The 13,209-nt window shown below is 47.5% G+C and overlaps 1 protein-coding gene across 1 annotated transcript; it reads right to left on the reverse strand.

Moving 5' to 3' along the window:
* Window positions 1-2,239: 2,239 nt before the first annotated feature.
* LOC124695523 lies at window positions 2,240-6,434 on the reverse strand. Its single transcript, XM_047228359.1, has 4 exons — window positions 6,385-6,434; window positions 4,522-5,379; window positions 2,791-3,993; window positions 2,240-2,698 (listed from the first exon to the last, which is right to left on the reverse strand). The coding sequence occupies exons 1-4, from the start codon at window positions 6,394-6,396 to the stop codon at window positions 2,240-2,242; spliced, it is 2,532 nt and encodes an 843-aa protein (XP_047084315.1). The 5' UTR covers window positions 6,397-6,434.
* Window positions 6,435-13,209: the final 6,775 nt, after the last annotated feature.

A 13,209-nucleotide genomic window follows, 5' to 3' on the forward strand; every position in this document is an offset into this window, starting at 1 on the left:
ATCATCTTACGTATCTTCTAGGCTCAATCACGCATAGGATGTTCCGATTATACGGTGAAAACCCTAGACTATCGTAGATTAGCTTATCTTGATATTGATAAAGCATGATCCCCATGTCCTTATAAATCTAACATGAACCATGGGGCAATCGGCTCTTTGAGCCGATCCACAGAACAATTTAAGAGCCGATCGGGGCTCGTATTTAATGTTTACGTGTTTGCCATGCAGGAAACTAGTCGAAGCAATCCATCACCTTCCTGACCAGGTATAGGTCAGGTGGCACGCCCTCGTAAGCACCAGGACGCGTGTACCAGAAGGCATTGCGGGCCGTCGCCCGAGGGACCAGGGTCAGCCGCAATCCTGGGAGCCTCCTGACTCTACTGTGTTGCCCGTCGATACTCGCCGGTGGGTTTTTGACCGCAACACTGCCTCATTATCTCCTCCATACAAACCCTACCCGTTGTAGAACCTCCACCGTAGCCCCCCGCCCACAAACCTGTGAGATAATCCATGGCTGGTCCTGGTGGCCGGCGAGGCGGTCGAGGCCGCGGGCGCGCGGTCACCATTGTTGGGGCCACCGTGCTAGAGCAACATCACCCCGCCGCTCGCTGCCGCATGCGCCGTCGTCTTCTTCGCATGAGGCGAGGTGCTTCGATTTCATTCTCCACATCGACGAGGACCCCTCGGCATCAAGCGGCTGCCGGACAAGTTCGTAGAGTTCGTCGATGTTGCCGAGCCATCCGAGTTGCAGCTGCGGGAGGCCAGATGCGGCTTTTGCCGGTGTCAAGGTCTTGTTCGACGGGCATGGCAAGATGTACCTGCACACCTGGTGGGACAAGTTCTCCCGCACCCACAACCTTGAGGCCAGCTGCCTTCTCAGATTTCTCTACGAAGGCGACAACAAGATGATCGTCAAGGTGTTCGGCAAGACATCCCGCCACAGGTACTACCACACTGACGCGTCTGACGAGAGCACCGACTACTGTCAGAGTGTTCTTTTTTTGCAGCGAAGATGACCACCGGCCAATTGAAGCCACTAATGTAGGTTTCTGCATGTTCTTCATGCGCATCCAAGAACAAGAAAGCACACAATACTCAGCTGGATTTTCCAGTTTGGGTGACTGAGTGTCTCAGAGTGTTCTTTCTTCGCAGCGAACACGAAACCCGTAAGACCAACACTAGTTAAGTTTCCTCATTTTGCAATGTTTCAACCATGTTTTCAAACTATGTAATAGTTTATGTAATTTTTATATCTATAGTTAAATGAAAAAAAAATAGGTAAAAATATTATGCGTCAAACCGCGGGACACCGTAAACAGATACGCGGTAAAAATAACAATTTTCGTGTATGCGTGCTGACCTAAACGGACATGCGCGACCAGTTTATGTGTCCAATTTACGGCAGATGCCCTAAACGACAACATGCGTCAGAGATGCAAAGATTTAGTTAGTTGTGGGTTAGCTGACCCCACATCTGCAAAAGAAACCCTTCAATTTATACATGTTTATGATTGATCCCTGGTATCTAGAAGGTCTGACCGGACCCCACAGGATTTCGCCACTGGTTCATATGTTCAGTTCCGTATCTAAGGGCACGCGCACCTATTGCATAATTTTTCATGGTTAAATCAGCGGTGGGTCCAGAATTCCGGCGTGTGTATTTATAAATCAAAGTGTACATTTTTTGCAGTAAAGCCTAGTATGTCTAAAGGCTAGTTTTTGACCGAACGAGGAGGCCTGGACAAGGGGAATGCGGAGCCGCGGAGACCAGAGGAAAGTGCTACGGAGACCTTATAATGGAGTCATCATTTTCTAACAAAACATAAAAGGAACTTTTTTTTTTTTGATCAGACATAAAAAAAAGGAACAATTGGCATGTTGCTCATATCAACCAAAAGCATGGACCGTAGGATAAGCATTCTAGAAAGAAAAAAAATCTTTGGGTCCAACAAAAGATCAATCCTGTTAAACACATAATGAATTGGTTAAAATGCCGAATTAACCCTTCTTTCTCCAGACTACAGTACAACTCAATAATCTAAAGACCAACTAGCCACGATTGCATTGCAAAATATTACAATATCACAAATTGCAAGGTGCAAGGTGCTTCATAAGGGAAAATACATGCGGGCAACTCGTCAAAGTTGAAATAGAACAACTAATGTTCCACATGATATCGATCATCCAAAATGGCAATATGGTGCCGGTGTTTACACCCGAAAATCACACAAGAATCCGTTCACGGTTGCGCATCAACCTCCATGGTGGATTTCTCTGTGTCACTATTTGTAGGCGTATAAACCAAGGATTTGTGAGCTCTCTTGCGAGGCCTGTTTGTCCTAGAGCTTTTCAGTTCATCCTTACGCTTTCCTCCAAGGAGCCCCAAGGCAACTGCTTCCAAAGCTTTTGCTGTGGGTGCTCTGTTCCTGGATCCGTGCCTCCGAGAATTCACCGGTGAAGCCAGATCAGGTTGCGGGATAGCAGGCCCTCCTGTTGCCTCTGAAACATCAGGGACCCAATAGCTGTTTGAAACGGTGAGATCTTCCCCGGCCTTCATGTGACCATTTGTGTTTGTCTTACCATCTAGCGCTGTCTCCGGTGTAACCCGACCAACCAAACTACTAATCCGCACCCCTTCTTCGGCAAAATTTGCCTTAGTGGTTCTGATCTTTGAACGAACTTTAGGAATCACCAAGCCCTTGCACTCAAAAGACTTGTCCTTATTCAAATTGGACACATTCTTCTTCTCCTTTGACCTTCCATTGGTACGATAGTTTGAAGCAAGGTTACCTGCTTATATGGCTTCTCCGTTGTGGAACATCTTGCAACTAATTTGGTCTGAATATTACAACCAATATCGACAACAGTTGGTTTTGACGAAGTCGACAGTGGCTTGATTTTCTCTCTCACTAAACCATCTCCATTCGAGAAAGAAAAGCTGCGCCGACGGGTCTGATCATTGCTACAGCTGGATAATCTTCTGTGCTTTGACACTGGGGATAAGTACTTGCGCCTTTCAGTTTTTCTTTTGGGGCCAAAGAAGCATGCCAAATCAATTTTGTTACTACTGCCATTAGAAGAATGGCCATTGACTGGATAACTAAAGGATGGTGCAGTGGACATGTTCTGCAATAAATGAACTTGGTTTTCTTTGCCTTCATTGCGCACCGAAACAATTTCAGCGCCATTCACATCAGCTGTAACTCGTCGACAAACTTTCTGGTCATCTGATGATTGATCATCCTCATCTTGCTCATCCGAGGAACTGAAACTCACAGTACTACGAGAATGGCATGAAGGGCCAAACTGAACATTTGCATCAGCTGGTAATTTCCTCAGCTCCCTGACTCTGAATGGATCTTCCCCCTGGACCAAGGTGGTATCGATAACTGTGAATTTTGGAAGCTCTTGGTAGCCATCCAAAGGACCATCTTGGCTCAGATTTATGTCTGTGGAATTCCCATTTTGCTCCGCAGTAACACCATTATCCGTTCCACCAACCTCTAGCTCAAGAAGGACGGGATTTGCTGCCACTCGTTTAAGGACATCACTCACAGAATCAAAATAATGAGTACCTTTAGTGAGTTTACTTCTTGAGAACTTTTTAATACCTGGCACAAGAAACACAATGCAATTCTTAGTTGGCCCGACATCTTTGGGCTGCTCTGAACGCCACCCTCTTGCAATCAAACGGGGCCAGACAGCTTCCCAGAAAAGATCATTTGATCTTGTCTTGCTTATTCTGAAACCACCTGTTAAAAACTTGATTATATCTTCTGAAGAAAGCAAGGAACAATCTTTGCCTGTAGGCATGTCAGGGTGAATAGAAAGAACTTGGTTTGGCTTAGATAGGTCCTGAACAAATCCAGTCAAATCATGCTTCCCTTTACCAATTCCAACAGCCTCCACAAAAGCTTCTGTTCCAACAATGGATTTTATAGAAAAGACTAGATCCTCTAAAGATGTCTGTCCGTTGTTAAAAGATTTGAAGATCTGCAACATTTCAAAGCAATACAATTCATATGGCAATTGATGATAAAAGAAAAAGATCCATTCAAATTTTTAACAGAGCTAAGAATAGTTCATATCCACAAATTATAACAAGAAATATTTTGGTGAATGAGATTTTATGGTTCTTTAACAATATTAAACTAGGAATTTTTTCAGTCTTTGATCATCATGAATTTCGACTCTTTATTCTGGGAACATTATATTAAACAACGCCAAGTAATTTTTAACAAAAACTAGAAAAAGAAGAAAAAACATGATAGCTAAAAATCTATATAAAAACACCAGAGTAGTTAAAATATTGATATAGAAGTGAAGTAGAGAACTAAACAGAATATGCTGCCTGAAAATTTCAGTTATGTAGTAGTATAAATTGTACAACAATCAAGATTAAAAGTGCAACTTTGAATAACACGAGCGGAACCAAAAGATCGAACTAGAGAGAATAACTTCTTAAAACCGGACAGCACAGCCAGTTGAACATTCTTTATATAGCCTATTTATGCAACATACCTCGAGTAGTGAATCATGAGATTCTTTGAGGATTACAGATTTCAGACGAGATATAATCTCCTGCTGACGAGAACCTGTAAAGATGCGCTCTCCAAGAATGCATCTCCTAGTTCTTGCTTTTCTGCAGTCCGACCATCTTTTATACTCATCTCCTCGGAAGAACTTTCCGTAGTAGTACAAGAGCACATTACCAACAGTCTTATTGCCAACGAACCTGCTCATCAGGCTTAGATTTTTGCCAAAAATGTATAGCCCAAGAAGAAAACATTCTGCCTCAATACCACTCCAAAGGGAACTGGATAAACCAGGTAGTGGAGTAAATTGCTTGATTTCCCCTTGCTGTGTCAACGGCTTATTGGTAAAGTTGAGACCTTCTTGAGTAGAAGAGGAATCGAAGTTCTCACCATGTGCTAGATTGCTGCCAGACTCCATCTGATCAACGGGCACCACTGAATGTGAATCCTGGTCTGTTGAATCATGGTCACTTGTATCTTTTTGGATTGGAGAAATTGAGGTCAGCTTAGTATCCTCATCCTGGCTGCTGGCTCTTGCTTCACTTTCTGAAGAATGCTGCCTTCGTAGTATCTCCTCGTTATGGACTTCACTTGATGCCCACATAATTGATATATCTGGCCCAATCATACCAGGGTAATCATAATCAAGTACCATGCTTTCATGTGAGCTGGTCATGATGAACCGACGGCGCTCACCCTCTGTGGACAGTTTGGGGATTTCTGCCTGGTACTCACTTCCAATGCGTGGACATATAGGTGTGTCGTCATATATCACACCTGAATCAAGGGAAGACTCTAAAGATGGTTGGTGATCACCATTGTCTTTGAGTTCAAGTGGCTCCATCTACCAAAATCATAAGAAAAAACAAGTTGTGAGAGATTACATAATTGGAAAAGAAACATTATATAGTTAACATTAGTAACTAAGTTCCAAAGTATGAGGCAGACGTTTAAGTCGTTAACAGAGCTCATATAGGACTTTGGCAAAACAGTTCCACAAAAAGGGTTAAGTTCTCCAGCATACACCAAAACATTTGCAAAAGGCATATTTCCAGCAATGGTAATTGAGATAAAATGCAACGGCAAGCAGGATAGCAAGGACCATCAAACTGATATATACCTTTGAAGCTCCACAAGTTACAAAGACTAGCCCGGTAGCATATTACATGGAAAAATTGTAATCACTAAGTTGAAAGCAAATGAAAGGCAATGCATATCATGTATAACCACTGCCGAGGAGGCGCCGTCGTTGGACATGACTCACAAGTGGAAAATGCTTCAGAAAAATAAACAAAGGTGCAGTCGTGGCAGAATGAATGACTCGGATATCAAAAGCACTGCAAATTAATTATCGGCATCAAGCAGTGAATGATGACAACAATCTACCGTCAACCTCTCAAAATCTCTCGCAGTCTCCGAGCGAACCATGGTATTACAGCACCCAAATCTCCATGACGAGCAAATCCGAGTTATTTCCCAGACCCCGATACGCACTAATTTCCTTTTTCCAAATCTCATGTCCAGCACCAGCACCCCGACCTACCCAATCAAAGTCCGGCAGAATACCGGAAGCAAAGCCACGGGCATCACCGGCATGGAGCAACGGAGCCAGGAAAGAACCCCGGCCGCGCTAACCAAATCCAAGCCAGAGCCCTGCTCCAACAAGGCGCGCGCGCGCGCAAGAACGCAAGCAACCTAGAAAAGCTCGGTCGGGAGTGGCGCGATCACGGAGGGGAACCGCCACGGCCGAGCCACCCCGCCGCAAGACGCGCCACCAAACAGCAGCGGCGTCATCCTAAGCAGAGAAGAAATGTAAGATTGGATGAGGGAGCGGAGTAGCGAGGAAAACCTTAGCCTCCATGCACGCCGGCGGCCCTCGTCACGAAGCCTTCCCAGCTCCGAGCACGCGGGGCCTCCGATTCTCCTGTCGCGCCGGCCCGAAGAAACGGACTACACCGGCCGGACACGCAATAGAATCTGGTACCCCGGGAGGAGCCGCGGGATTCCGGCGGCGGTTGCGGGAGAGGAGCACATGGCAAGCACGGCGCCGCGGGGTGTAGAGTACGGTGAGGCCCTGGCGTCTCGGCGCGGTGGTGGTTCGGAGCGGAGGCAGAGACGGCGAGCCGGGCTTTAGAGACAAAGAACAGGAGAAGAAAAAAATAGAAGAGAGAAGGGCGACAGCGTGAAAGATTGGTGGTGTGGACAGAGTAGACAAGCAAAACATAGGCCGGGCCGAAGATGGGCCCTCTAATACGAGGCTCGTCCAAAGGTTGTGCAGCATCTCCATCGGATTAGAGCATTTTTAGTATTTTGTGCCATTTGAGAAAATCTTTTACCTCCGTCCAACAACCTTTTTGAAGCTTTTATTTTGTTGGCAACCTTGAAGTGGCCTAAAGCTGGAAACCCCATGTTCCCAAGTTCCCAATGCCAATGCCATTAACTTTTCACTTCTTCATTGTGTCATTGGAGGCGTTAAATTTGATGCATTGCTCTTGGATCAACTGCCACCTTTTTGTGAGAGAGGTCTCGCAAAGGGTGATCACCCAAGTGTTTCTACTCGTGGAAGTAGTTGTAAATCTTCTTCCAAAATGTGCCACCCTTTTGTTGGGCACCACAAATTGGATCGTGTTCAATTTCCATCCACGCCTCACAAAGGAATGCATCCTATGGTCCTTCCGGACCTTCATGTGGCTTGGAAAAGATCTCGTCCTCGAACAATGGCTCGCCCTCGATGTCCATCGGGGTTGTTTGGGTGTTAACTTCGGTGGTATGTTGTGTCTCGGTGATGGGCCCTTTGTGATCAAGGCCTCGTCCCTATCGAAGAAGGCCTGATACACATGCCATCGGGTCGTACACAAGCATGCTAGATTTATGGACGCAATGACGGTAACTGAAGAGAATCATACGAGGTCGAAGGGTGAAATGGGCCGCGCTGACATTTCGTTGAGCGGATTACGTGGAACAAGGAGGGCGTCCAACGACAAGCGTTTTGCGGGATTCCTTTCCACACTCCCTGACGAGCCACTCACAGGGATGTTGAGATCGATGTTCGGAGGGGATGGTGCATGCAAGAAAGACTCGCCAATGTCCGGTGAAATGTCCCTTGACAACCTGGACGGTGTCGGCGCGTGGCCTAATGAACGTGGGAGCTCGTAGCCTGGGCGTTGGCCAGCACCTGACAATTGACCAGAAGCATCGCTTGAACGGCCATGACCTCGGTGTTAGCGCGGGCCTAAACTTGGACAGCGTATACCAGGGCTTTAACCCTTTCTTGGGCAGCCGCGACGGTGGTAAGCTTGGTCTTCACATTGCCTCTATGACGGGCTCGCTTCCTCGGCTCCTTATCCCTCTCCTCTGTCGTGATCTCCTTCTTAGGCTTGACCAAACCGGGCACCGCGGCCTTTTTGGGTGACCGCGGCCTTTTTGGGTGACCGCAGCCACGAGCCGGAGCGGGGTCGACCGTGTTAACATATGTGGCCATGACGGTGGGATATATGACCTCGGCGACAGGAGTGGCGTCCGGTATGGTCTCGGGCAAGGCAAGAGGCACCGTGGTCTCCATGGATCGAACTAGGGAATGAGCGTGGGTGGCGGCTGGAAGAGAGTCGGAAGGGGAAAGCATGGCTTGATAGAGAGCCCGAGACGAACAAATACGCGTGTGAGACAGATACTGGACCGCAAAACCAGCCTAAAAATAGGGTGATAGTGCACTCAGATGGATGTGTTCACCAAACGCGGTTTGTTTGCGGTGGCCTTGCATTTTGGCCCCGCGAATGGTTAGGACATCTCCAACGGCCCGACCCAAATGGACGCGACCGCGTGGTCGAAAAATGCGCCTGCACCCAAGCTCGGCGGCCCGATGCATAGTGACCACGCTATCCACCAAGACGCAAACGCGGCCCAAATATGCGCCTCGGATGCGTCTGGGAAGACGTTGCATAGTCGCACCGCGTGACCGCTCGCTTCTCCCTTGGGCTCACCTGGCATCGACCTAGGTTTGATGCTTCTTCTCAGGTGCGCCAGTAGTAGCGACGAGGCATCACTTCGACGTTCTGCGCCACGTTAATGGTGATGCCTCGTCTGCCGAGCGGCCGCCGCCCACCTCTACCAATGAGAAATAAATATTGTTGCCAAGCGTGCCACGCCCCTCGCCTTCCTCCGGCGTATAAAGAAGGGTGTACGATGGGCTGCCTCATCATCTCCTCCATACAAACCCTACCCGCTGTAGAACCTCCACCGTAGCCCCCCCCGCCCACAAACCCGTGAGATAATCCATGGCTGGTCCTGGTGGCCGGCGAGGCGGTCGAGGCCGCGGGCGCGCGGTCACCGTTGTTGGGGCCGCTGTGCTAGAGCAACATCACCCCGCCGCTCGCTGTGGCATGCGCCGTCGTCTTCTCCGCATGAGGCGAGGTGCTTCGAGTTCATTCTCCACATCGAAGAGGACCCCTCGGCATCAAGCTGTTGCTGGACAAGTTCGTAGAGTTCGTCGATGTTGCCGAGCTGGCCGAGTTGCAGCTGCGGGAGGCCAGATGCGGCTTTTGCTTGTGTCAAGGTCTTCTTCGACGGGCATGGCAAGATGTACCTGCACACCTGGTGGGACAAGTTCTCCCATACCCACAACCTTGAGGCCGGCTGCCTTCTCAGATTTGTCTACGAAGGCGACAACAAGATAATCGTCAAGGTGTTCGACAAGACATCCCGCCACAGGCACTACCACACTGACGCGTCTGACGAGGGCACCGACAACGGCAGAAGAAAGAGAGAGGATGAACAAGATCCCCTATGCCTCGGCAGTAGGCTCTATCATGTATGCCATGCTGTGTACTAGACCGGATATCGCACATGCTGTTAGTTTGACCGGCAGATATCAAAGTGATCCAGGAATGGAACACTGGACATCGGTCAAGAATATCCTGAAGTACTTGAAAAGGACTAAGGATATGTTTCTTTGTTATGGCGGTGACCTAGAGCTCGTTGTAACCAGTTACACCGATGCAAGTTGGAACACTGATCCTGATGACTCTAAGTCTCAGTCTGGATACGTGTTTATATTGAATGGTGCTGCAGGGTGCATCTCCAAGCAGTGCACGGTGGCGAAGTCTTCAACTGAATCGGAATACATAGCGGCTTCGGAGGCTTCATCGGAAGCGGTATGGATGAAGAGGTTCATTGTTGAGCTTGGTGTGGTTCCTAGTGCATTGGACCCACTAGTCATCTATTGTGACAACATGGGTGCCATCGCCAATGCACAAGAACCAAGGTCACACAAGAAGCTGAAGCATATCAAGCTGCGTTTTCATTCGATTCGCGAGTACATCGAAGATGGAGAAGTAAAGATTTGCAAAGTACACACCGATCTCGAATGTGGCAGATCCGTTGACTAAAGCTCTCCCTAGGGCAAAGCATGACCAACACCGAGAATGGGTGTTAGGTACCTTACAATGTAATCTAGATTATTGACTCTAGTGCAAGTGAGAGATCGTTGGAGATATGCCCAAGAGGCAATAATAAAGTGGTTATTATATATCTTTATGTTTATGATAAATGTTTGCATACCATGCTATAATTGTATTAACCGAAGCATTGATACATGTGTGTTATGTAAACAACAAGGAGTCCCTAGTAAGCCTCTTGTATAACTAGCTTGTTGATTAATAGATGATCATAGTTTCATGATCATGAACATTGGATGTTATTAATAACAAGGTTATGTCATTGATGAATGATGTAATGGACATACACCCAAATAAGCGTAGCATATGATCACGTCATTAAAGTTCTATTTGCTATAAGCTTCCGATACATAGTTACCTAATCCTTCGACCATGAGATCATGTAAATCACTTATACTGGAAGGATACTTTGATTACATCAAATGCCACTGCGTAAATGGGTGGTTATAAAGGTGGGATTAAGTATTCGGAAAGTATGAGTTGAGGCATATGGATCAAGAGTGGGATATTGTCCATCCCGATGACGGATAGATATACTCTGGGCCCTCTCGGTGGAATGTCGTCTGATTAGCTTGAAAGCATATGAATGGTTCATAAGAGACGACATACCACGGTACGAGTAAAAAGTACTTGTCGGAGACGAGGTTGAACAAGGTATAGAGATACCGATGATCAAACCTCGGACAAGTAAAATATCGCGTGACAAAGGGAATCGGTATCGTATGTAAATGGTTCAATCGATCACTAAGTCATCGTTGAATATGTGGGAGCCATTATGGATCTCCAGATCCCGCTATTGGTTATTGGTCGGAGAGAGGTATCAACCAAGTTTGCATAGTTCACGAACCGTAGGGTGACACACTTAAGGTTTGATGTCGTTTAAGTAGATATTGAATATGGAGTGGAGTTCGAAGTTTTGTTCGGAGTCTCGTATGGGATCCAGGACATCACGAGGAGGTCCGGAATGGTCCGAAGAATAAGATTCATATATAGGAAGTTATTTTCTAAGTTTGAAAATGATCCGGTGCATTTATGGAAGGTTCTAGAAGGTTTTAGAAAAGTCCGGAAGAAATCACCATGGAAGGTGGAGTCCCGGAGGGACTCCACCTAGCATGGCCGGCCAACCAAAGGGTGGAGGAGTCCTAGGTGGACTCCACCAAAGGTGGCCGGCCACCCCCCCCCCCCCAAGGAAGGGGTGGGAGTCCCACCTTGGGTAGGTTTCGTCCTTATGGAAGGTTTAGGAGTTTGACTCTTATTCGTTTTCTAGGCAAACCCTTGGGCTATTCCTCCTATATAATGAGGGATAAGGGGAGGGGGCCGGCCACACCAAAGCCTCCTTGGTCGCACCCCATAGTGGTCGGCGCCTCCCTCTCCCCAAACCCTAGCCGCCCCTCCTCCTCCACCTCTCCCGCATACGCTTTGGCGAAGCCCTGCCGGAGATCTCCATGTGGTGACCCTGCATACCACTGCATGTTGTAGTATGCTAGTCATTGATATAACATTCACGAAGTACCATTCCGCAAATATTACATCCCTCAGAGTAGTACAACAGAACATAGCAGGTCCATAACTCATTCATTTATTATTACAAGCATAATATACATATCATCTCGGAGCTCCTCTTGGGTCCTAAGAGGAATACTCCTGGGTTCGAGGCGAACCCAACTTAACTTACAATGTAGAAGTTTAACTAGGTTATACATTTATTCCATCGAGCAGCCTAAGTACTAAGAGTTCGCACTGCTCGGATACTACTACTACTCGGTGATTCTAGACTTGATCTCCTCCGGAAGCCTCCCCGGTTCCGTAGACTATAAGATAGTCTACGCCTTCAACACCTCCAGAGAGGTCTGGTTCTTCATAGCCGATGATATCGGCTCCTTCAGGGTTGTCGTTGTCCTCCTCCAAGTGGTTCAGACAATCTAAGCAGGGGATTTAAGAGTGGTATGAGTACGAGCGTACTCAACAAGTTCATTATAGAAAAGAGGTGTTTAATGCACTAGCTACGATACTAGACCAGAAAGTCTAATACCAATGCAAGTTTTGGTAAACATTTCTTCAAGAGGTTGCTTTTATTCTGAAGAGCTATGTCCGTCAGCCTTCACCGGTTTACTAGAACTTCATGGAGTTCCTTTCCGGCAGCGTTCGCAGTTCCAAATCCCGGAACAGGGAGTGATAGGTCACGGTTATTTACACTCTGCAGAGGTGTGTTGCTTTACCCATAAGAGATCTTAACCTTGGTGCCAACCGGGCAGCTTTCCCGTCCACACTTCCTATGGTGTGAGGCCCGGTATAAGGTCGTAGCCAATCATATTCCTCCGCTACCTCGCACACCCACCCTTTGTTGCAAACCCCGACCCTGGGTCCTCGCCGGTCCTCTTATACCAATTAAGGATGGACCCCGACCACGACGACAGTCTGGGACTCTGATATGTCTCCGACGTATCGATAATTTCTTATGTTCCATGCCACATTATTGATGATATCTACATGTTTTATGCATACTTTATGTCATATTTATGCATTTTCCGGCACTAACCTATTAACGAGATGCCGAAGAGCCAGTAGCTGTTTTCTGCTGTTTTTGGTTTCAGAAATCCTAGTAAGGAAATATTCTCGGAATTGGACGAAATCAACGCCCAGGGGCCTATTTTTGCACGAAGCTTCCAGAAGACCGGAGGACTTACGAAGTTGGGCCACGAGGTGGCCGGACAACGAGGCGGCGCGGCCCAAGCCCTGGCCGCGCCGGCCTGTTGTGTGGGCCCCTCGTGACGCCTCTTTACCTGCCCTTCCGCCTACATATAGTCTTCGTCGCGAAACCCCCAGTACCGAGAGCCACGATACGGAAAACCTTCCAGAGACGCCGCTGCCGCCAATCCCATCTCGGGGGATTCAGGAGATCGCCTCCGGCACCCTGGCCGGAGAGGGGAATCATCTCCTGGAGGACTCTTCACCGCCATGGTCGCCTCCGGAGTGATGAGTGAGTAGTTCACCCCTGGACTATGGGTCCATAGCAGTAGCTAGATGGTCGTCTTCTCCTTATGTGCTTCATTGTCGGATCTTGTGAGCTGCCTAACATGATCAAGATCATCTATCTCGTAATGCTATATGTTGTGTTTGTTGGGATCCGATGGATAGAGAATATTATGTTATGTTGATTATCAATCTATTACCTATGTGTTGTTTATGATCTTGCATGCTCTCCGTTATTAGTAGAGGCT

Source organism: Lolium rigidum, chromosome 3 (assembly GCF_022539505.1).
Source record: "Lolium rigidum isolate FL_2022 chromosome 3, APGP_CSIRO_Lrig_0.1, whole genome shotgun sequence".
NCBI lineage: Eukaryota > Viridiplantae > Streptophyta > Magnoliopsida > Poales > Poaceae > Lolium > Lolium rigidum.

Bases quoted from the DNA above. Each gene is read 5' to 3' on its own strand.
- LOC124695523 (XM_047228359.1), bottom strand. The intron at 3,994-4,521 runs GTATGTTGCATA...GAAATGTTGCAG, and splicing joins CTCATGATTCACTACTCGAG to ATCTTCAAATCTTTTAACAA. The intron at 2,699-2,790 runs GTAACCTTGCTT...TTTGAGTGCAAG, and splicing joins CGGAGAAGCCATATAAGCAG to GGCTTGGTGATTCCTAAAGT.